This window comes from Cervus elaphus, chromosome 7 (assembly GCF_910594005.1).
Source record: "Cervus elaphus chromosome 7, mCerEla1.1, whole genome shotgun sequence".
Classification (NCBI taxonomy): Eukaryota; Metazoa; Chordata; class Mammalia; order Artiodactyla; family Cervidae; genus Cervus; species Cervus elaphus.
The window spans coordinates 14,066,746-14,088,294 of NC_057821.1; the positions used below are offsets into that span (position 1 = coordinate 14,066,746).

Genomic DNA, 21,549 nt, shown 5'->3' on the forward strand with positions numbered 1-21,549 from the left:
GTAACCCCCTCCGGGTGGATCTGTCTTCCTAACCACTCGCAGCTCTTGGGGTTACACTTTCCGGAAAGGGTCTGACGGAAGGTGTGACCTTGGCCAAGTCCCGTGCGCTTCTCCGGCCCCAGTTCCCTTTGGGGTACCCTGGACAGCTTGGGGGCGGTTTGGCTTTCCTTAGCAGAGGGATTCGGAAGGTGGTCCGGGTGCGGGATGAGGACTGCCCGGCTCCTGCGCGCCCCGAACCCGAGCGCGCCGACTCGGAGCGCAGTGCCCGGGACCTCCCGGCAGGAGAAGGACCGGCCGGGGGAGCCTCGGCGGCCGGGGTTGGAAAGCCAGGACCCGCCCGGCCCCTCCTGCGGGCGGGGCGGCCCCGCGCCGGCTCCTCCCCCGCGGCCGCCCGCGCGGCCGGGGCTCCGTGGCGCGCGCCGTGCCGCAGGTGGCAGCGATGGCCCAGTGCTGAGCGCCCCGCCATGGCCGGCGTCCCGGGGCCGCTCCGCCTGGCGCTGCTGCTGCTCGGGGCGGTGGGCAGGGCCGGCCCCCGCCCCCAGGTGAGACCCGCGGGCCCTGGGGCGGGGTTGGCGGCGGTGAGGGCTGCGGCGGGCTAGGCGTCCCGGACTTGAGCGAAACTCCGCGGGCGGCGGGAACCCAAGCCTCGGGAGAGCGGGGCCTAGGAGAGTGGAGTGCCCTGGGCTGGGTGGCCGAGGTGGGGACTCGGACGGCGGACGGCTCCCCCCAGCCCTGGCCAGGCGCCCGTCTTCCCCTCGGCCGGGCCACCGGCTGTCCCGCGGCCGCCCTGGGCTGACTTCTGCGCCCGGCATCTCCCCGGACCACTTTCCCAACTCCGTCTCCCCCAGACCCATACCAGTGGCTCGGCTGCAGCCCGAGCTGCGCTCTCCCACTCTGCCCCAGACCCCTTCCCGCCGTGTCTGTGCCCCAACCCGCCACGGTTTGCTATCGGAGACATTCGGGGAAGGCAGAGAGGCCAGGATGTGGACCCCCAGCTCCACTCTCCTCCACCAGCAACCTCGCGGCACAGCCTTTGACTCATAACCCCAGGGACCCTGCGGTGGCAGCTTTGCTGTCCTTCCTCCTGACCTCCCAGAGGGAACCTGAGAGCCACATCCGCTCCCCAGCCCCAAGGCAAACACGTAAAAGGTTCCCTGTTCCTATGGAAGCAGGCAGCCCCCCCCCCCACACACACACTCATCTGACACCCCCAGTTTGATCCCCTTGGTGGTCAACAAGCACCAGAGCTCATAGTGGGACACTCAGAGACACCTTGGCCTCCCCACGCCCTTGGAGAGCTGACCCGGGGGGACCCCTACAGCCCCTGTCTGCCTTAACTGCCTCTAGGCTCCTGGGCTGGGGGCTGTGTCAGCCTGCCTTAGGAGAGGGGAGTTGTCCAGAGACGCTGTGAGATGCTTGAACGGAGAGGAGGTGCAGGCTTCGGTGGCCTGTCCTGTGCCAGGGGGCTGTGTTTTCCCGTGACCTCCCACTCTTACCCCTAGACCTGAAGCTTTGGGGAGGGGACCTGTACAGGCCTTGAAATTTGTCCCAGGTGGAAGGCAGGAGGAGGGGTCTTGGGTGAGGGCCGACTCCATCCCTGGCTGAGAATCCAGATGTGGACAGATGCATCTCCAAGCTAAGGTGCCAGTCCCCGTGTTTTTCCCAGACTCATTCCCTCCCTCTCCCTGTCCGCCAGCCCAACTCCTGTCCTTGCCGCACAATGGCTTCCCTGGTGTGCCTGGGATCTTTCCAGAGCCAGGACTGCAGACTGCTCTGGCTCACCTTTACCTCCTCCCCCTCCTCCCCCTCCTCCTCCTCCTCCTCGGGCTGGAACAGGGTCGGGGTGGGAGGCTGTGGTGCCTGGTCCCATCCTGCTCCAGGCCAAGTTTGCAAATTAAGCGAAAAGGAGAGGTTGTGAAGGCCTCCTGTCTTCTCCCTAAAGCTCCTTTGCCCAGAGGAGTGGGGCTTCTTGAACCCCCTCTCTTCTGATCCCCTCATTCCTCAGCCCTTGGCTAAGGATAAAAGCCCAATATCCTGGGGCCATATCTCTAGTCCTGGGGACACAGAGAAGGGCGGGGTGAGCCAGGCTCCGAGCAGAGAAGGGGAGTTTCAGGGGGTGCCCCTGCTTTGAGCATTGCTGGCCCGCGGAGGTCTGAGTGACAAGCTTGGAGGTCAGACTGCAGTAATTGCGACACAACTCATCCTGCGTGTAAGACTCTATAAACACTGGTGGATTTTGCCTTCTATTTTCTGTTCATGAGATCAGCAAGACTAGGTTGCTCCCTCATGTCCCTGCTGGGGGGATAAATCTCCCCAGGAGAAAAGGAGGGTTCCCTGTATAAGGTGAATCTAGCAGACCAGCAACAGAGAGGAGAAAGGGGTGCAGGGCTGGGCTGGTGCCTAATACCTGCCCATCCAGGCGGGACCAAAGGGAAAACGAGTGGGCTACCCACAGTCAGGCTGGCCAGGCTGGAGGGGGTACAGGTAGGGGAGGTGGCCGAATTGACCTCTGAAGAAGGGGACCTAGGCCACTCCATTGTTGCTGGGAAGGACCACCCCCTCTCCTATTCCTTTCCTCCCTAAGACCCCTGTGAGGGTGCTGGTCTACTGAGGGCAAGCCTTTGACACCCAAAATTAGAGCCAGCCAAGACTGGGTTCAAGTATTCCTGACCATCGTGAACCAAACCTCAGTTTCCTCATCTGTAAATAAGGATCACGAGCCCCGCCATGTGGGAATTCTGGAGCGGATTGAGACACTGGCATCCCACGACGGCAGCTTTAGTCACTCAGGGGTTCTGACCTGCTTGTCCTCGGCCATCTGGAAGCCTTCTCCAGGGTGGTGGAAGAGGGCTGGGGGTGGGGCCCCTCTCGTGAAGGGGGGAGGGAGTCCAGGGGATGCCGCGGTCAGCGTGCAACTTCGTTCTTGGGCTGGACTCCCTCCCAGACATGGACTCCAGTGGAGGTCAGAGCAGGAGATACCAAGAAACCACATCCTGCCCTCGGATGCCTGGCTCTGAGGAGAAGTAGGCTCTTCCTTAGCGGCAGGCTGCCCCTGTGTGTGAGAGAGAGATAAGGAGATACAGAGATACGCAGAAACAGAGGAGACAGAGAGACATAAAGAGAGAGGGACAGGGGGAAAGGGGTTGTATGAACCCCTGTTTCTCCTCTGCACCCATCCGTGACCTTCTGTGACTTCCTGCCTGCGAGTCCCTGTGTCTGAAACATCTCAGCGTGTCATTGGGTATCTGCCAGTGTGTGTGTGTGACTCCGAGTGTGATATTGCATCTATGGGAAGGGATGTATGTGTGTGTGTGTGTGAGAGAGACCTCTTAGAGTGTGAATGGGTGTCTGTCAGTGTGTGTCCGTGTGTGGGTGAGAAACAGTGTGCTTGTGACAGAACGTGTGACTCTTTCTCTGTATCTGTGTGTGCGACAGTGTGACTTGAGTATGTGTCAGCCAAGGGGTCTCTGTGTGTGAACCTGACAGTCTGTGTGCTCATGTGTGGGAGCGAGACTCCGAGTCATGTCTTAGTACGTAAGCATGTGCTCCACGGCATGTGTGATGACATGTGTGATGGTGTGGCCCTAGGAGGGGTGTGTGCATGTGAGAATGTGTGTATGGTCTTCCTTTCCCTGCCCTTCTGCTCTTGCATCTGGAGTCTTTAAGGAAAAAGAAATGGGGCCAAGAGCGCAGGGCCCAGCAGCCCCATCCCTGCAGGTCTCAGAGGCCGTTGGTGATGGCTGAGCTCTGGAAGTTGGGCAGAGAAGATGAGGCTGGGGGTCCTGCCTTGGAGAAGACGCAGGACTGCACCAGTTTTTAGACCCCAGAGCTTCTTTTTCCTCTCCCATTTTCCTCACTTCAGTGGCCTCTCTTTCCTCCTTCCCTTCAGTCAAAAAAGGTTCCTAGAGAAGGAAAGAATCTGATGCACTTATTCACACTGAGACATGAAGCTGTAGGAGGAATTAGCAGGTTAGCAGCCAGTGTTTGGAGGTGTGCCCTCCCAGGGTGTTGGAAAGCCCGTCACCTCAAGAGCAACCACCTGCTCCACATCCTTCTCTCCCTGCTCTTCCTCCTTAGAACACTGCCCATTCATACAGGGCTGTATGACTTCTAAAGCTTTTCACTATTTTATCTTGCTGGGACTGTCCTGGAATTCTTAGAGAAGAGCGATGTGCCCATTTTACAGACGAGGAAATTGAGGCCCCAGAAGGTTAAAATTTGTCCCATCAGTCCCACATTAACAGACAACTGGGATTTATGCCCAGGACCTGTGACTCTCTGTCCAGTGCTCTCTCCTGCCCATCACTCTCCCTCCTGGCCTCTTCTTTCTCACCTTCTCCTTCCTCCCCAAACTCTTGAATCTCAGAGATGCCCCCTCCTTACTGTGACCTCCACCTCAGGCATTGCCCCCATTTGCCTTCACCCCCATGCAGAGAGTGCCCATAACACCTGGTGAGTCCTGGTTCTAAAAACTGCCAGCCTGCCCTCACCCAGGCCCGTCAAGTGCCCCGCTCTCCAGCCAGCTCTGCAGCCTGTGAGGAGCAGGGCTTCTGTCACTGCATCCTCTCCACCACCCAGCCCCTCCTCTCCAGGCCTGGGGCAGGACCTCACATCACGGCGGCGGTGGGGGGGATGAAATGGGTCAGCGGGGCGGGGAGGGTGGTGGGCAGGGCCTGGCCCCTCCTCACAGTTTCCTGCTTGCTGGAAGGCACGGAGGCTTTGCTATTGGCTACGTTTGCAGCTGGAAGATGCCACGAATTAAGCTGAATGATCGGTCCTTGGCATGAAAATATGTTTGTTTGCTCCTGCCAGGAGTTTGTTGATCCTAGAAATGAAGGAGGGGTAGGACCCTGACTCCCCGGGAAGCCTGGCTATCCAGACCGCGCTTTGCTCTCCCATCAACAGCAGAAATCCAGGACAGCTGTTGTTGACTGAGTTTTCCACGTACTGGGGCCCTTTAGCATCAACTCACTTAATGCTCATGGGCAGGGAAGGAGGGACTATGGTTGTTCCCAGTCTGTGCAGGTGTGAGCTCAGGCTGGAAGTTAAAATTCTTGGCCAAGGTCAGAAAATCAATATATGAGAGAGCCAGGGTCAGGCCTGGCTCTGCGCCTAAAGCCAGGGCTATTCACGCGTCTCCGTGTAACCATGCTCCCCTGGGCCCCTGGGCCTGGCCGCACCGAGTAACCTCAGCCTTGTTCCAGGCCAGAGCCTCCCAGCTGCCCCGGGTCCTGAGAACAGCGGTCCGCAGCTGTCCTCGGCTTGCTCACTGGAGCGGTAGTGTCCCCGCCTCTGCCCCTTCGTTCCGGCCAGGCCCCCTGCTGAAATGCCCACCCTCTGCCCTTGCTGGGCCCAATCTCTCCCCACAGATCCCCTGCTTAACCCCCGCTCACAGCCCCCAGAGGCCCCCCTGCCTGCCCAGAGCTCTCGGGTCTGCGCCGAGTTCTGCCCCCACCTGAGCACTGTCCGCCTGCCTTCTCTGCTGTGTCCTGAAGAGCATTTGTCCCCAGCCCACCCCGAGGAGCCTGGGATTCTCTCGGGCGGGGGCCCTGCCTGCATCTTTGTGTTCCCGTGTCCCTCCGTCCGTCCCGCCGCCCAGAGCCTGGCACAGTATTGCTTCCATAAACACCAGCTGCGGAGAGGCCAGCGGTCTGGTAGTTTGTGTGTTTGACTGGGGGAGAGGTGGGGCGGAAGTGAGCAGTATTTGGAGAACTTCAACTGGTGCAGGAAGATGGCAGCGGAACCCTGTTGTCAGGAAGCCCTCTGTCTGAGGGGAGACAGCCCCGTCCTCAGGGAGTCCCATTCTGAGGGGAGACACAGCCCTGCCTCCAAGGAGCCGCAGTCTGAGGGGAGACACAGCCCTGCCCTCAGGGAGCCCCAGTCTGAGGGGAGACACAGCCTTGCCTCAGGGAGCCCCGGTCTGAGGGGAGACACAGCCCCGCCTCAGGGAGCCCCAGTCTGAGGGGAGACACAGCCCCGCCTCAGGGAGCCCCGGTCTGAGGGGAGACACAGCCCCGCCTCAGGGAGCCCCAGTCTGAGGGGAGACACAGCCCCGCCTCAGGGAGCCCCAGTCTGAGGGGAGACACAGCCCCGCCTCAGGGAGCCCCAGTCTGAGGGGAGACACAGACCAGCCCTCAGGGAGCCCCAGTCTGAGGGGAGACACAGCCTTGCCCTCAGGGAGCCTCAGTCTGAGGGGAGACACGGCCCTACCTCAGGGAGCCCCGGTCTGAGGGGGAGACATGGCCCTTCCTCAGGGAGCCCCGGTCTGAGGGAAGACACAGCCCTGCCTCAGGGAGCCCCAGTCTGAGGGGAAACACAGCCCTGCCTCAGGGAGCCCCAGTCTGAAGATAGTTTCTTGTCCAAAGCTCTGCTCAGACAAGTGACAGGGCTGCCTCTGCCTCCAAGTCCCCTGGAGGTTGGTGGCCAGCCTGGCCGTCCTAGTGTTGTCCTTACCCTTTAACCCCACTCCCCACCTCAACCGCCAGACTTCTGGCTTCTGAGCTTCCTCGTTCTTGCTCCCTGCCCCTGACACACCTTCTGCCCCAGTTCCCAGCAGTGACCTTGCTTCCTGCCTGCTTTCCTCCTGGAAAGAGAGATGGAGTGGGATTTCTTCCCAGTCTCCCTACCCCAGCCACAAGCAGCTGCCATTTTCAGGGGCAGAGGAGAAGGAAAGCGAGTCTGGGGGTCTGATCCACCAGGACTGGCTTTAGTGAAAGCTGTCTGGAGCCCTCAGTTTTAGCTAAAATCATGATACTGCCTTTGCTATTGGGTTTGATTTCTGTTTGATTTTTTTTTTAATTTATTTAACAAATACACTTGACCTTTGCCCTCAGAAGAGGACTGTCTCTTAGGTATCTCCACCTGTGGTCTCAGCACACTTACTCTAAGAGTGTGGCTGGGGCTCAAGCAAGCTTGTTTCCCCCCTTCCTCAGGGCTTCCTATGTGGCCAGGGATGAGCCCAAGACAACCTGAGTCTTTATGGGAAGCATCTCATAAACCAGCGGTCCCCAACCTCTTTGGTACCAGAAACTGATTTTGTGGAAGACAGTTTTACCGTGGTAGGAGGATGGTTTGGGGATGATTCAAGCTTCCCAGATAGTGCTAGTGGTAAAGAACCTGCCTGCCAATGCAGGAGGTATAAGAGATTGGAGTTCGATCCCTGGGTCGGAAAGGGTCCCCTGGAGGAGGGCATGGCAACCCACTCCAGGATTCTTGCTTGGAGAATCCCATGGACAGAGGAACTTGTCCATAGGGTGGCAAAGAGTCGGACATGACTGAAGCGACTTAGCACACCCACAAGCGCATTATATTTATTGTGCACTTTATTTTCATTATTATTACTTGAACTCCACCTCAGATCATCAGGCATTAGAGCTCAGAAATTGGGGATCCCTGTTATAAACCACAACTCAGCTTAAGTGTGGGCAAGATTACCCAGACACCAGATTCAGTGTGTTTAGGGCACCACCAGTCAAGTTCCCAAAGGAAGCTGTTTTAATTTCAGCACAAATGCTTATTTTTGTGATTTCAAAAAGTGAAATTTTGTTTTAAATTATGTATAGGTCCTAAATTTTATCCAAGGGACTCCCTGGTCATTTGTGTGTCTGCAGCCTCTAAGTGAGGAATATTTAGAATCTTAAGCCTGTTCAGGAAAAAATACAAATAAAAAAGAAACATAGTCCCAAGACATATGTAAAGAAGGTACACTACAGTGTCTGGGAATGGATCATTCTCTCTTGGGTGCATCTCCTTGAGTCTGTGCTAAAAGCCAGTTGTGTTACCTTATCTGAAAGTGGAGCTTCTTATCCCCCTGCTCAGAGATGGGGGGCCCCTCTGCAGGCCTGATCTCTGTGTTCTGGAACTTTTCTGACTCCTTCACCCCATGTCCTCAAGACTTCTCCTTCTCCAGTTGATAGAGCTGGGCTGATGTTTGACCCATGTTGTTGTGCTAGAAGGAGACAGTGCAGGGTTGTGTTGATCTCCCAGATAACATGATTGCCTTTTGTAGGAGGGACACCAGAGCAGTGGTCCCCAACCTTTTTGGCACAAGGGACCGGTTTTGTGGAAGACAGTTTTTCCACGGACTGGGGGTGAGGGGGACGGTTTCAGGATGATTCAGGCGTGTTATAATTACTGGGCACTTTATTTCTGTTATTACATCAGGCCCACCTCAGATCATCAGGCATTAGGTCAGGGGACCCCTGTGGTAGTGGGAAATGGTACCAAGCTCTGCAGTATTGAATCCCACTGCAGCCCACATCCTCCACTGCTCCAGCAGTCACGGATCTGGGAGACTCCAAGTCCTAGCCTTAGCCCTGCTCCTTGGAATGCTGTGTGACCTTGACTGAGCCCCTCTCCCACTCTGCGCTTGTGTGTCCCCTTCTAGAATGGTGGGTGAAAGTGTGAAAACCTCACAGGCAGGTGGACTGGGCACTGGAAAGGAACCCGTGGCAGTCACGAACCCCAGGGCCCTCAGAAAATCTCTGCTGGGTGGGGGCAGATGAAACCATGAATGAGACACACACGCTCTCCCCTCCCCCTCCTCCACTCACCCCAACAGCATCCTTTCAGTAGCCATGGGTTGGACATTTACTACACCTCAAGGTATGCTCGGAGAAGGCACTGGCGACCCACTCCGGTACTCTTGCCTGGAGAATCCCAGGAAGGGGGAGCCTGGTAGACTGCAGTCCATGAGGTCGCTAAGAGTCAGACACAACTAAGGAATTCACTTTCACTTTTCACTTTCATGCATTGGAGAAGGAAATGGCAGCCCACTCCAGTGTTCTTGCCTGGAGAATCCCAGGGACGGGGGAGCCTGGTGGGCTGCCGTCTATGGGGTCGCACAGGGTCGGACACGACTGAAGTGACTCGGCGGCAGCAGCAGCAGCAGCAGGGTATACTCTGGGAGGCATAAAGATGTGAAAACATCCCCTGGAGCCCCTCGCTGGGTTGTCATCCCCTTGCAAAGATGGCCAAAGCCTGTGGGGTTTGGGGCTCTAAGGTCCCCTAGAGAGCAAGAAACCAAGTGTATGGGGGCAGAGGGTAAAAGAGACTTGAATTGGACCCAAGGGGCCCCTTTCTCTTTCTTCGCCCCAGGGTGCCACCGTGTCCCTCTCGGAGACTGTGCGGAAATGGCGAGAGTACCGACGCCAGTGCCAGCACTTCCTGACCGAGACCCCGCCCCCAGCCACAGGTGAGATCAGGTGGTGCCCCCACCCAGCCAGCTCCCCAGAGCCTTCGGAGGCCCCCCAAGCTGGCTTGGCATCCCTTGCCTCTCTAGGACCCACATCTGCCTATGCCTTGGGGTGTAGCCTTGTAGCTGCTGTACCCTCCTCGCCGGGGCCCCCCAGGAGCTGACACTGGGCCATTCCATTCTGTGTCTTCAGCGCTTCCCAGCTGGTGCCCAGGCTGGAGGCCCAACTCACGTACTTATAGTAATGAACATTTAGGGGGTTTGTTTGGGATGTGTTAAAGAAGAGAGGGTTGAAGCCAGACAGGCCTCTGTTCCTGACCTGCCGGCCTGACCCAGTCACCTGAGGAAGTGATCTTGGGCTGGAGAGGTAGTGAGGTACCGTCCCGGTCATAGGAGGTGTGGAATTTCAGAAAAGGCCATGAAGATTGTTTATTAAGCACTTATTATGCTCTGATATCTATGCTGCCTACGCCGTTTGTCCATGCACAGCCCTGTGGGCTGGGAAATCAACCCCATTTTACAGATGAGAAAACAGAGTCCTTAAGTCCTTGGCTCCAAGTCCCACTGCTGCTAAGTGGTGCCTAGGCAGGGAGCTTTCTGCTGGGTAGCCTCCCCAGTGGAGAGCAGGGGAAAGCGGAAAGCACCCCAGCCAGGCTCGGACTCAGACGCCTTCCCCCTGCACCAGACCTCTTCTGCAACCGGACCTTCGATGACTATGCCTGCTGGCCGGATGGGTCCCCAGGCTCCTTCGTGAACGTCAGCTGCCCCTGGTACCTGCCCTGGGCCAACAGCGGTGAGTCCCCTTCCCCACATGGACCTCCCCTCCCTGGTGTCCAGGAGGCTGGGGTGGGGGTGGAGTTGGCATAGGGTGCTTGCTTCTTCCTTTCCACTGAGACACAGTCTCCTCACTCCTGGAGGTTCTTAGGCTTCCTCATGGTGGTCTGCCTACCTTTCCTTGGGAGTGGGGAGCGGTAGGGGGTGGTATCAGGTATAACCTGGGGCTGAGGCTTGTACTGGCAAGTGTCTATAGGGAAAGCATGGGGTCTGACTTAAGAAAGAAATGTGAGCACCCCCTTGCATCTAATAATCAGGAAAGGAATCAGGCAGGAACAGTTCCTGAGGACTTGGGGTGGGGGTGGTTTGAGGTGTCATTGCTGTGTGTGTGTGCATGCACCCACTTCCCTAGTGGCTCAGATGGTAAAGAATCTGCCTGCAATGCAGGAGACGCAGTTTCAGTCCCTGGGTTGGGAAGATCCCCTGGAGAAGGAAATGGCAATCCACTCCTGTCTTCTCACCTGGAAAATCCCATGGACAGAGGGGCCTGGCAGGCTACAGTGCATGGGGTTGCAAAGAGTCGGACACGACTGAGTGACTAACGCTTACCTGGTCGTGCCCTGGAGCCACCGCCTGACTTCTCAAGGGGTTCACTGCTCAGAGGAACCCAGGCAGAGGTGATCAGGCCTTAGTGGGATTGTCCTCCAGCCCTCCCCCCTCACTCCTGGCTGTAGGGGACACCTTGTGGTGGGAAGGGTGTAGGTGAGAGGGGCTTTGGGGCGCAGAGAGCTACAGAGACTGCAGAGGGAGCTCTGACTGGAGGGGGAGAACTTGTGGCCCCCTGCCCGCCTGTGTGTCCCAGGAGACAGGCACCCTTACCTCAGAGAGCTCACAGTCTCAGAAAGGGAGAAAAGATCCTGTCTTATAATAGTGATACTGATTCAGTGCCTGCTTCATGCGCCATCCTGCCTTAAAAGGCAAGCATTCATGTAATCTTCACAACAACCCCGCAGTATGCTTGTAATACAGATAGGGGAACTGAGTCCCCAGAAAGTTCATGCTGCTCACTGAAGATGATGTGGTCGATGGCAGGGCCAGGATTTGAAGGCAGCCTATGCTCTTAATGACAGTGCATCAAAGGGGCCTGAGACCGAGCAGAAACTGGCCCAGAAGCAGGTGTGAGAGGGAGGTCATGCTGTGGGAAGCCAGTGGGCTTCCTGGAGGAGGCAGCTGCTTAGTGGAACATCAGGGCACTTGGCAGGGCCTGGCATCAGCTTCAGCTCAGAACACGGGATGGAGGTCAGACAAAGCCCTGGCTGGAGTCCTGAGGACTCTCTCCTGCTGTCCCCTCCTGGTACGCCCACCCCACCCCAAGGTGCATGCTGAGGCAGGCAGCTGGGTGAGGCAGAGCGCCCAGTGCCCTTCATGCAGCTCTTCCACAGCCGCTGTAAGCACTTTATGTATCTACACTCATTTAATCCTCACAACAACCTTTCGGGGCTCCGAGTACTCCAAGAATACCTCATCTAGTACTCCGATGACCCTCCCCTCTTACAGAGGGGGAAACTGAGGCCCAGAGATGCTAAATGACTTTTCCAAGCTCTCACAGTGAGTGAATAGCAGACCCGTGAATCGGCCCAGGAGTCTGGTTCAGATTAAGCGTGTGTCATTTCTGCACCAAGCTTCCTCCAATGAGTGGGCACGTGTGTGTTCCTGTGCATGGGGGTCTGGGCATGGAGACAGGGGAGCGACCTGGGCCTCTGCTCGCTGGACCACCCCAAGGGAGGACAGTGAACTCTTTGCCTTCTCCCTGGAAAAATGAAATCTTATGATTCTACCTCACACTGTTGCAAGTGGCTGTGTGAGCTTGACTGAACTTCTAGACCTCTCTGTGCCTCTGGACATCATGTAGGAGGGGGGATATAGCCAGGTGATGGGGATGTTGGGAGGATTTCAAATTCCCAAAAAATGGTTTCTGTTAACTTTTTCCACCCACCTGACTTGTCTTCCCTGCTTCCCTCAATACACACAGGTTTCTAGCTCCCCAAAGGTTTGGGACTGGCTGACTGGCTGGCCCTCTAGACCCCGGGGAGCCAGGCGCAGGACAGGGCCCATCACTCAGCTCTAAGCCACCACCAGCTCTGCCTGCTGCTCGCGGCTCCATCCATCACCTTTAATTTTATTTGAGCAGGAAATAGGTCCTGGTGGTGCCCATTTATGAGTGAACATGGTTTTATTGCTTTCTCCATGAAGATAACAGCCACTGCACAGGCCCCCTGCCAGCTTCCACCCCCCGCTCCCCGCCTCACTCCCTTTTTTGACCAAGCTAGCTCGCTCCTTTTTTTGACACTTGGGATCACAGACTCTACCTCCCTCTCCCCTCTCTCTGAGTCAGGGACCCACAGACATACCCACCCTGGGTTCCTGCAGCATGATTGCTGTCTCTGGCCTGTCCTGGCTGTCCTCTTGGCAGACGCTGGCACCGGGGGCTTCCCTCACCCCATCCCAGGGCATGGAGGAGGAGGAAGGGGACAGTTCTGAAACTTTCTTGGGCTAATCAAGGGAGTGCCCTAACTGAAAACGTCACAGAGTGGGAATTAGGAGTGTGAAGAAGAAAGAGGGACAGGTCTTGGTCAATGTCCTGGGAGAAAACGCACTCAGCTGGGAATCTCAAAAGAACCTGATGGAGGGACCACTTCAGAGGTTGGTCTGGATTAACTTGGTGGCTCAGCGGTAAAGAATCTGCCTGTAATGCAGGAGACACAGGTTCAATCCCTGGATCAGAAAGATCCCCTGGCGGAGGGCATGGCAATCCACTCCAGTATTCTTGCCTAGGACACCCCATGGACAGAGGAGCCTGGCAGACTACAGTTCATGGTGTTGCAGAGTCAGGCACAACTTAGCAGTTAAACAACAATACCTACATTGGTACATAAAGCACCAAGGACTATAAGAGTAGGAAGCTTTAGTATCCCTAGGTCCCAGTGGGGCAGGAACAGGGCTGTGGTGCCCTCATGACAGCTGGAGGTCATGGTGATGGAGAGGCCACCAATAGGACAGGGCCGTGGTCGCAGAGGGGCAAAAACCACTGCCAGAACCTCAGAATCAAGGCAAAAAGGGAGCAAGGGAGAAATGCCCCAGCCTGTCTTTCCAACTGTACTACCTTCTGCCCATGCATCCCATTAGCTAAACCCAGCAGAGGGCTGGGAGCTCAAGTGATACTGTCCACAGGGGTCAGCCTCCTGGGGCGCAGGGCATGGCAGAGGAATGAATGGCTCGAGAAAGAATTAAATTCGAAACACTTACCCAGGGCAGGTCTGTGTTAAGAGCTGGGGATGTCAGTGAGACCTTAGATGTGTGTGAGTGTGCGGGCTTTGGGGAAAAGGGGTGACTTTCCCACGGGGCTTGAAGAGGTTGCTCGGGAGCCTGGGAAGTGGTGTCAAGGGAGGTCAGAGCCACCTCTTCTGCCTGGGATGTCGCATTAGGAAGGCTTCCAGAGGGAGATGTCATTGGGACCAGGCCTTAAAAACAGGTGGATGGAGCTTCCCCGGTGGCTCAGTGGTAAAGGATCTGCCTGCCAATGCAAGAAACACAGGTTTGATCCCTGATCTGGGAAGACTTCACATACCATGAGTCTACTTAGCTTGTGCGGCACACTACTGAACCTGTCCTCTAGAGCCCAGACCACAATTACTGAGCCCATGTGCCGCAGCTACTGAAGCTCATGTGCCCTAGAGCCTGTGCTCCCCAAGAAGAGAAGCCACTGCAATGAGAAGGCCATGCACCGCAGCTAGAAAACAGCTCCTGCTCAACCCAACTAGAGAAAAGCCCATTCAGCAGTGAGGATCCAGCATGGCCAAAAATAAAAAAATAAATAAAATTTAAAAAAAAAAAAAAACAGGTGGATGGAGATGGAGGAGGGGCAGGAGGGCCCTCCAGAGAGGAGGATGTCCAGGCACCAGCTTGGAGACAGGGCCGGGCCTCAGAACTGCACAGCATCCCAGGGGTGCCATCTGAGTCCTTGAACACTGACCCCTCTAATTCAGAACCGGGGATTACGGGGAGGGTGGGGGCAGGTGAGTCAGGGAAGGAAGGGCTTCAGAGGAGATGCCTGTGTCCACAAGATTTTCTCTCTGGAAACCAAGAGGCTGGAGTGGTGTCCAAGAGCCTGCTACCACCTGAGGACCCTCCAGCAACCTCGCTTCCCGGCCAACAGCTGAGCTGCTCGTTGCAAATCATTCCAGTCTCATTAGCTGCACCCTTTCCTGATCCCTACCTGTTTGTGAGCTTGGTTCTAATTATAGGGGAGTCATAAAATGCTTTAAAAATAGCCTATCACTCACAATTCTTGGTAACTCTGACAGGTGCCTCCCTGGAGGAGCTTTCACAGCAGGCTGGGGTTGAGGAAGGAAGCCGAGGCCCCCTGCTGGTCCTGGAGGGATTTCAGCTGCGGCAGGGTCCTAAGTTCCAGCCCAGCCCCAGGGAAGGGCGCTCTTTTGAGGAATTGGGGCTGGGGTGGGGGTGGACGGGGTTGGGCAGGAGCAGGGCTTTCACTGTGACTGTGTTCTGAAGGTCAGCCAGGCACCCAGGTGGCGCTAGTGGTAAAGAATCCACCTGTTAATGCAGGAAACGCAAGAGACCTGGGTTTGACCTTGGGTCAGGAAGATCCCCTGGAGAAGGAAATGGCAACCCACTCTTGTATTCTTGCCCGGAAAGTTCCATGGACAGAGGAGCCTGGCGGGCTATAATCCACGGGGTTGCAAAGAGTTGGACATGACTGAGCACACACGCACACACACACACACGCACACACACACACACACGTACCAGGCACTTCTTTCACATGCTTTCACTTCTAGTCTTCACACCCCCGACCTGGGAAGTTATCATGGTTTCCATTTTACAGATGAGGAAACTGAGACCCAGGGAGGTCTGCCCCAGGTCCCATAGCTGGTTGAGGGCAGAATCAGGATTTGAGCTTGAGGTCTTCCTCTAGTCCTTGATGTGAGACACAGCCCCTCACCCATAGTCCAAGCCAGCGCCTTTAGTTCCAGCCCTGGCTTTGACCCTCATTCCTGCACTCCGGGGAGGTCCTGTGACTGCCCTCTTTGAATCTCGGCATCCTGGCCTGGGAGATGGGGGCCCAGGAGTCCGTGCTGGCCACCGCTGTTGCCAGGGTGCAGGAGCTAATGGATTCATGAGCGCCTCTCCACAGCCCTGAGTGCCTGCGTCCACGTGGAAGGGCGGCTGTTAGCTTGATTACCGACGCCACTGCAGTTTCCGGGAGGGGAAGTGTTTAATTGGGGGTTTTATTTCCAGCACCAGGGTCTGACTTAATGAAATATTCCCTAGGCCTCCTGGCTCATGGCCGGCTGCCTCCTGGTGTTGACAAGACCAGAGCCAAGCTTCTGGTTATAATATACCAGTAGCTCCCGGGCCAGATAAGGCTGGCCTGATAAGCTGGGCTGGGCCCTGACCCACCCCATCTCCAGCCAAGATGGGCGCCTGGGGACCACAGCCGGGCCAGGAACAGTCCTGGCTTTTAATATTTGCTGCTAATGAAGGGTAATTGACAGACGCATTTGCATAGGCTTACTGAGCTTTGCAGGGATGCAGCGATCCCTTGACACTGTGCCAGTAACACACACATCTGTGCACATACCACCTCCCCACCACCTCCCCATCCTCCCAGCTCGCCCTGAGAAGAGAGCCCAGGAATGGCAGGGTGCAGGGGGCCCACGCTACCAAGACAACCTGCTGGGAAGATGCTGAATGTTGGTGAATCCAGGCCCAGAGGAAGGGTGGCGAAATGGCACATGGCCATGGTGGACTGTTAGCAGAGAGTTCGGGTGCTGACTTATGGCCTTTTGGCCTCTAGGGGCAGAGGGCTGGGGGCTGTGATCCTGATTCTGCCACTCCCTGGCTGGATGATCTTGGGCAAGTCACTCGGCCTCCTAGAGGCTCTGTTTCTCCATCTGTAAAATGGGATTCTTGGCGCCTAACCTTGTAAGGTGGTTGTGATGTCCACAGGTGTCAGACATACAGCAGGTGCTCAAAACCCGTTTCTGTGAGAGTGCAGCCTGCAGAGAGGGTTTGAGAGAGGAAGGGAAGCATCCATTTGTGTGCCTCCTGGCTGCCAGACCCTGTGCCCCTGTGGCGAGTTGAGTGTTATTAGGGTCACACTGCTGCGGGCTGCATCCTGGGTCAGTGGCACTTCCCTGGTTTGGGCTCTGTTGCTGGGTCCTCTCCCTTCCCTGGCCCCTCTGCCTCCTCACTGCTCCCCACTTCCTCCCATCTAAACGGGCTTCCAGAAAAGGCTCTGACACCAGTCTCACACCCCGTGGAATCAGTCCAGATCTTCATCACTGCTCTGGGGTCATTACCCCTGAAGACTGGTGTTGCTGTCATATGAGATGACTCAACCCCTGGGGAAGAATTCTAGGCACTCACACAGTAGATCAAAGAGATGTCTGGGGGCTCGTCCAGTCGCTTAAAATCAGACCTGGTGCCTCCCCTTCTCTGCCGTTGTCCTTTTTTGATTTTGTTCATCCTTGTGTCGGGGGCTTCTCCTGCTGAGGGAAATCTCACGATTAGATTTTTCAGGCTTTTGTTTCTGGAAGCAAAAAGAGACTTCCCCAGGGAAGTCTCTTAAAATGCAGGTTCTTCTAGAAGCTGTGATGCCAAAAGCTGACTTAGCCCCACGGTATTAGCAGATAACTTCTGTCTCCTGAATCGGGACCCTGCTCAAGGTCTCTGAAGAGCAGTGGGAGAAAGTAGAGAGTGAGCTGCAAGCTGGGGACTGGCTCAGGGAACCAGGGTCCCACTGACAGGCCCTGAAGGTGCCTGCCTGTGTAGGCGAAGGGTTGCCCCAGTCCTTAAAACAAAGATGTCAGGCATTTGACAGCAGTGGGTGGGTTGACGGTTTGTGAACTAGGAAATGCAGCCCCAGCCTCGATGGCACATCCCTCCTGGGCCCTGGCGGGTGGACCTGGGCTGGTGCTGCTGCTGAAAGACATGCGTGTTAATGAGCCCCCTCTGCAGACCTGTCCTTGCTGCTGCCTCTCCACCTGGAAACTTCTGAGCAGCTGCTGCCAGCCAGGGCCTCCCTCCCTCCCTCACACTGAGCCTTCTTCCCACACCTGGGGAATCTGGTCTTTAAAATCTTTTTTCCTTTAGAATTAAAAACTATATATGTATTTATTTATCTTTGGCTGCGTTGAGCCCTAGTTGTGGCCCATGGACTCAGTAGTTGTGGTCCAGGGGCTTAGCTGCTCCCTGGCACGTGGAATCTTCCTGGCCCAGGGGTCGAACCCGTGTCCCCTGCATTGGTAGGCGGATTCTTAACCGCTGGACCACCAGGGAAGTCCCTAGCATTTTTTAAGTCTTTTAAAACTTGTCCTGGTCCCCAGTCCCCTCCTTGACCCCCATCCCCCCGCCCCGGTGCTAAATCTCTCCCCACTTTTGTCCCTGGTCTCCTGGCCCTGGGGTCAGACTTATATTTCCTCCCAGACGCAAGTAAGCCCCTCTCACTGTGACCTCACTGCAAACTTGGGGCCACCAGTCACCACGCTCCCTGGATGGTGGACAGTGAGGCCCAGCAGGGCAGTTGCCCCAGCACCCGATGCCCAGGCAGGGTGTGAGGGCCACAGGGACACCCTGTCTCCAATTCTGCTGGGCTTATGTGTGACCTCTCTTCTTCGCATTGATGTTATTCCTTTCTAAGCACTTCTTTCTGTGAGTCTTGATTCTCTGAAGTCAGGCACTGTGCTTCCTTCCTCCCTCAGACAGGGAGCTCCTGGCGGACAGGGGCTGGATGCCTCCCCACTCACACTGGGAGGTCTCCGAGGACAGCCTCCGTCTCCGGCTACTTGGAGTTACTTGAAGGGAGGAGCCAGTTTTCCCCCTCTTTGAACAGAGGGTCCCTAAGCATCTCTAAGGGTCTCTAAGGTCTCTAAGGGTCTCTAAGCCAATCTCTGCCATTGGCTATGTATTCCTTTAAATCAGGTGATCTTTGACAATAGGACTGGGTCTCCTCCATCAGATTAGAGCTTCTTGAGGACAGGGCAGCGTCTCCCCTCAGACTGGGGATCCCAGAGGGCAGGGCTGTGTCTCTTTCTTTCTCTTGGGAGCTCTGTGCCCCCTTTATAGCTGAGGTCTACTTTGCCCAAGGAGGTGGCCCTGAGTTCCAAGAATCAGAAATTGCAGGGGGGTGGCTGTGGGTCTGTCAGGGCCACTACTCTTTAGCACCAAACCTTGTCTGAGTGAGATTTGAGGCAGAAACCATGGAAATGGTGTGTTCAGTCGCTCAGTCATGTCCGACTCTTTGCAACCCCGTGGATGTAGACCGCCAGGCCTCCCTGTCCACCACCAACTCCAGGAGTTTACTCAAACTTCTGTCCATTGAGTTGGTGATGCCATCCAACCATCTCATCCTCTGTCATCCTCTTCTCCTCCCACCTTCAGTCTTTCCCAATATCAGGGTCTTTTCCAATGAGTCAGTTCTTTGCATCAGGTGGCCAACGTATTGGAGTTTCAGCTTCAGTATCAGTCCTTCCAATGAATATTCAGGACTGATTTCCTTTGTGATAGACTGGTTGGATCTCCTTGTAGTCCAAGGGACTCTCTAGAATCTTCTCCAATACCACAGTTCAAAAGCATCAATTCTTTGGTGCTTAGCTTTCTTTATAGTCCAACTCTCACATCCATACATGACCACTGGAAAAACCATAGCTTTGACTAGATGGACCTTTGTTGGCAAAGTAGTGTCTCTGCATTTTAATAAGCTATCTAGGTTGGTCATAACTTTTCTTCCAAGAAGCTAGTGTCTTTTAATTTCATGGCTGCAGTCACCATCTGCAGTGATTTTGGAGCCCAAAAAAACAAAGTCAGCCACTGTTTCCCCATCTATTTGCCATGAAGTGATGGGACCGGATGCCATGATCTTAGTTTTCTGAATGTTGAGCTTTAAGCCAACTTTTTCACTCTCCTCTTTCACTTTCATCAAGAGGCCCTTTAGTTATTCGCTTTCTGCCACAAGGGTGGTGTCATCTGCATATCTGAGGTTATTGATATTTCTTCTGGCAATCTTGATTCCAGCTTGTGCTTCATCCAGTCCAGCGTTTCTCGTGATGTACTCTGCATATACATTAAATAAGCAGGCTGTAAATATACAGCCTTGACGTACTCCTTTTCCTATTTGGAACCAGTCTGTTGTTCCATGCCCAGTTCTAACTGTTGCTTCTTGACCTGCATACAGATTTCTCAGGAGGCAGGTCAGGTGGTCTGTTATTCCCATCTCTTAAAGAATTTTCCATAGTTTATTGTGATCCAGACAGTCAAAGTCTTTGGCATAGTCAACAAAGCAGAAGTAGATATTTTTCTGGAACTCTCTTGCTTTATTGATGATCCAACAGATGTTGGCAATTTGATCTCTGGTTCCTCTGCCTTGGAAATGGTGTGGCCTTATCTCAAAAGTGTGGGTTCATCAAACTGCATTCCAGGGTGGCTAAGAGGAAAGGCTGAGGCGGGGCCTGGGCAGGTCCCCTTTGTGACCTTTCCTGTTCCTGGGTGAAACGGACACATGGCAGGAGAGGAAGACCCGAGCATGTGTGTGTGTGTGTGTGTGTGTGTGTGTGAGAGTGTGTGTGTGTGTGTGTGTGTGTAGAGGGGTCACAGGGCCGACCCCCGGGTGGGGAGGACGCGAGGCAGGTAGCCGTGGGCCGAGGCTCACCCCGTGCCTCCACCCCAGTGCTGCAGGGTCACGTCTACCGGTTCTGCACCGCGGACGGCCTGTGGCTGCACAAGGACAACTCAAGCCTGCCCTGGAGGGACCTGTCCGAGTGTGAGGATTCCAAGCGAGGGGACCGCGTGAGTTGAGGAGGTGGGGAGGGGGCAGCAGGGGGCCAACTTCATGGGAGCAGGGACCCGGGCCATCTCCGGGTAGGTCTGTCTCCACCTGCCCATCCCCCTGCCTCTGGGGCTTTGCTCACCACGCCTTCTGGACATAGGTGGTGTGTGTTCACCTCTCTGGCCTCAGAACAAGGTCCTAGAAATCCGGGGACTGTCACCATAGGTGATTCCCTTCCTCAGTTCCGGGACCCCAGTGGGGCTGAGTCTCCCTTGTTCCCCGGGGCAGCAGGCTGTGGGAGAGGAGGGTTGTGGGCGCCCCTGTACACCGTGTCCCTGTGTGTACACAGAGCTCCCCGGAGCGGCAGCTCCTGTCTCTTTACGTCATCTACACGGTGGGCTACGCGCTCTCCTTCTCAGCGCTGGTCGTCGCCTCGGCCATCCTCCTGGGCTTCAGGTAAGGGGGCTGCTTCCACCTGACCCGTTGCTCTGTCCCCATATCGGGGTGGGGGCACCAAACTGAAGCAACAGCCTAGCAGAGTCCTCTCCTAAGAGATGTCCGTAGACTGTGAGGCTGAAAACACAGCCCACAGCACTGTACTTAGGCAAATCTGTACTGTGTACACGTGTGCATGTAATGCTGCAAAAAAGGAAAAGCAAACAAATGCACACATGCCACACGCCTTCACGGCGGATGATGGGAGGAGAGGAGGTCCTCTCCCGTGAGCCTGTGTCTCAAAGGATCGGGAGTTCAGTATGATTTTAGGAGACCTCAGGGGGTTAGCAATTCTGCTCTCTTTGGAGTTTGTCAGCTCCCTTGGAAAATTTCCTCCCCAAGTCTACCCATTCCTTTCAGAGCACCAGGCCCTTCCCACGCCCTGTGCACTAATGGCCAACGGCCAGGAGGGCCAGGTTCATGGGCAGGAGGGATTCCGAGGGCTGGGAACTCAGGACAGCAGCCAGCAGGAGCAGGAGAGGTGACATTCCTCCTGCTTCCCCATGGCTTCTGGCAGTCAGGGCTGGGCACACAGTCAGTGCTCCATAAATACGTTCACCCAAGAATATTCTCCCCTTTTATTAGGAAACGTTTAGAGATCTGAAAATACAGTGTCTGGGACTATAATCACCTGTGCACACACACCCCAAAGCCCAGGAACTAGAGCCCAATGGCAAGGTTAAGTTTCTCAGAATCACCTTTCCTTCCCACCAGAGGGAACTCCTCTGGGGCTGCTTATAATTCTGATGCCTCTCTCTATACTTTTATTGCATTTCTAAGTATCTATAAAACCATATAGCATGGGTCTTGCATGTCTTTAATGGCCTGTTGGACATACTTTTCAGCAGTGTTATTTTTGGCCTGATGTTGTATTTTTTTGAGGTTCATTCACAAATGATACAAGTGGTTCTGTTTCATTCATTTGAGCCATCACTCCATTGTATGATATATTGCAGTTTATTTGTTGTCCTTTTACTGGACATTTGAGGCTTTTCTCTCTTTTTTCTTAGTTATAAACATTGCTAAGATGAACATGCTTACCCATGACCCCTTGTACACTGCTCCAGGGGCACATGCCTCTGAGTAGAAGTGCCTGGTCTGAATACGACGTGCTGTTGCAAATGTATTAGGTGTTGTGAAGTTGTTTTCCAAAGTGGTCAGGCCCATTTGCCCTCTTACTGATAATATATGAAAGTTCCCTTGGCTTAACATACTCACCAATATTTCCTATTTTCAGACT

The 21,549-nt window shown here is 55.2% G+C and overlaps 1 protein-coding gene across 2 annotated transcripts in view; it reads left to right on the top strand.

Moving 5' to 3' along the window:
- The first annotated feature begins 390 nt into the window (after positions 1-390).
- Positions 391-21,549, top strand: part of GLP1R (glucagon like peptide 1 receptor) — a 40,826-nt gene continuing 19,667 nt past the window's right edge. For both annotated transcript variants that reach the window (XM_043907365.1, XM_043907364.1), the window contains exons 1-5: positions 391-542; positions 9,097-9,193; positions 9,879-9,986; positions 19,716-19,834; positions 20,164-20,270. In XM_043907365.1, coding sequence (XP_043763300.1) covers positions 465-542; positions 9,097-9,193; positions 9,879-9,986; positions 19,716-19,834; positions 20,164-20,270 — 509 coding nt within the window. In that variant the 5' untranslated portion in view covers positions 391-464. The remainder of the gene's footprint in view (positions 543-9,096; positions 9,194-9,878; positions 9,987-19,715; positions 19,835-20,163; positions 20,271-21,549) is intronic.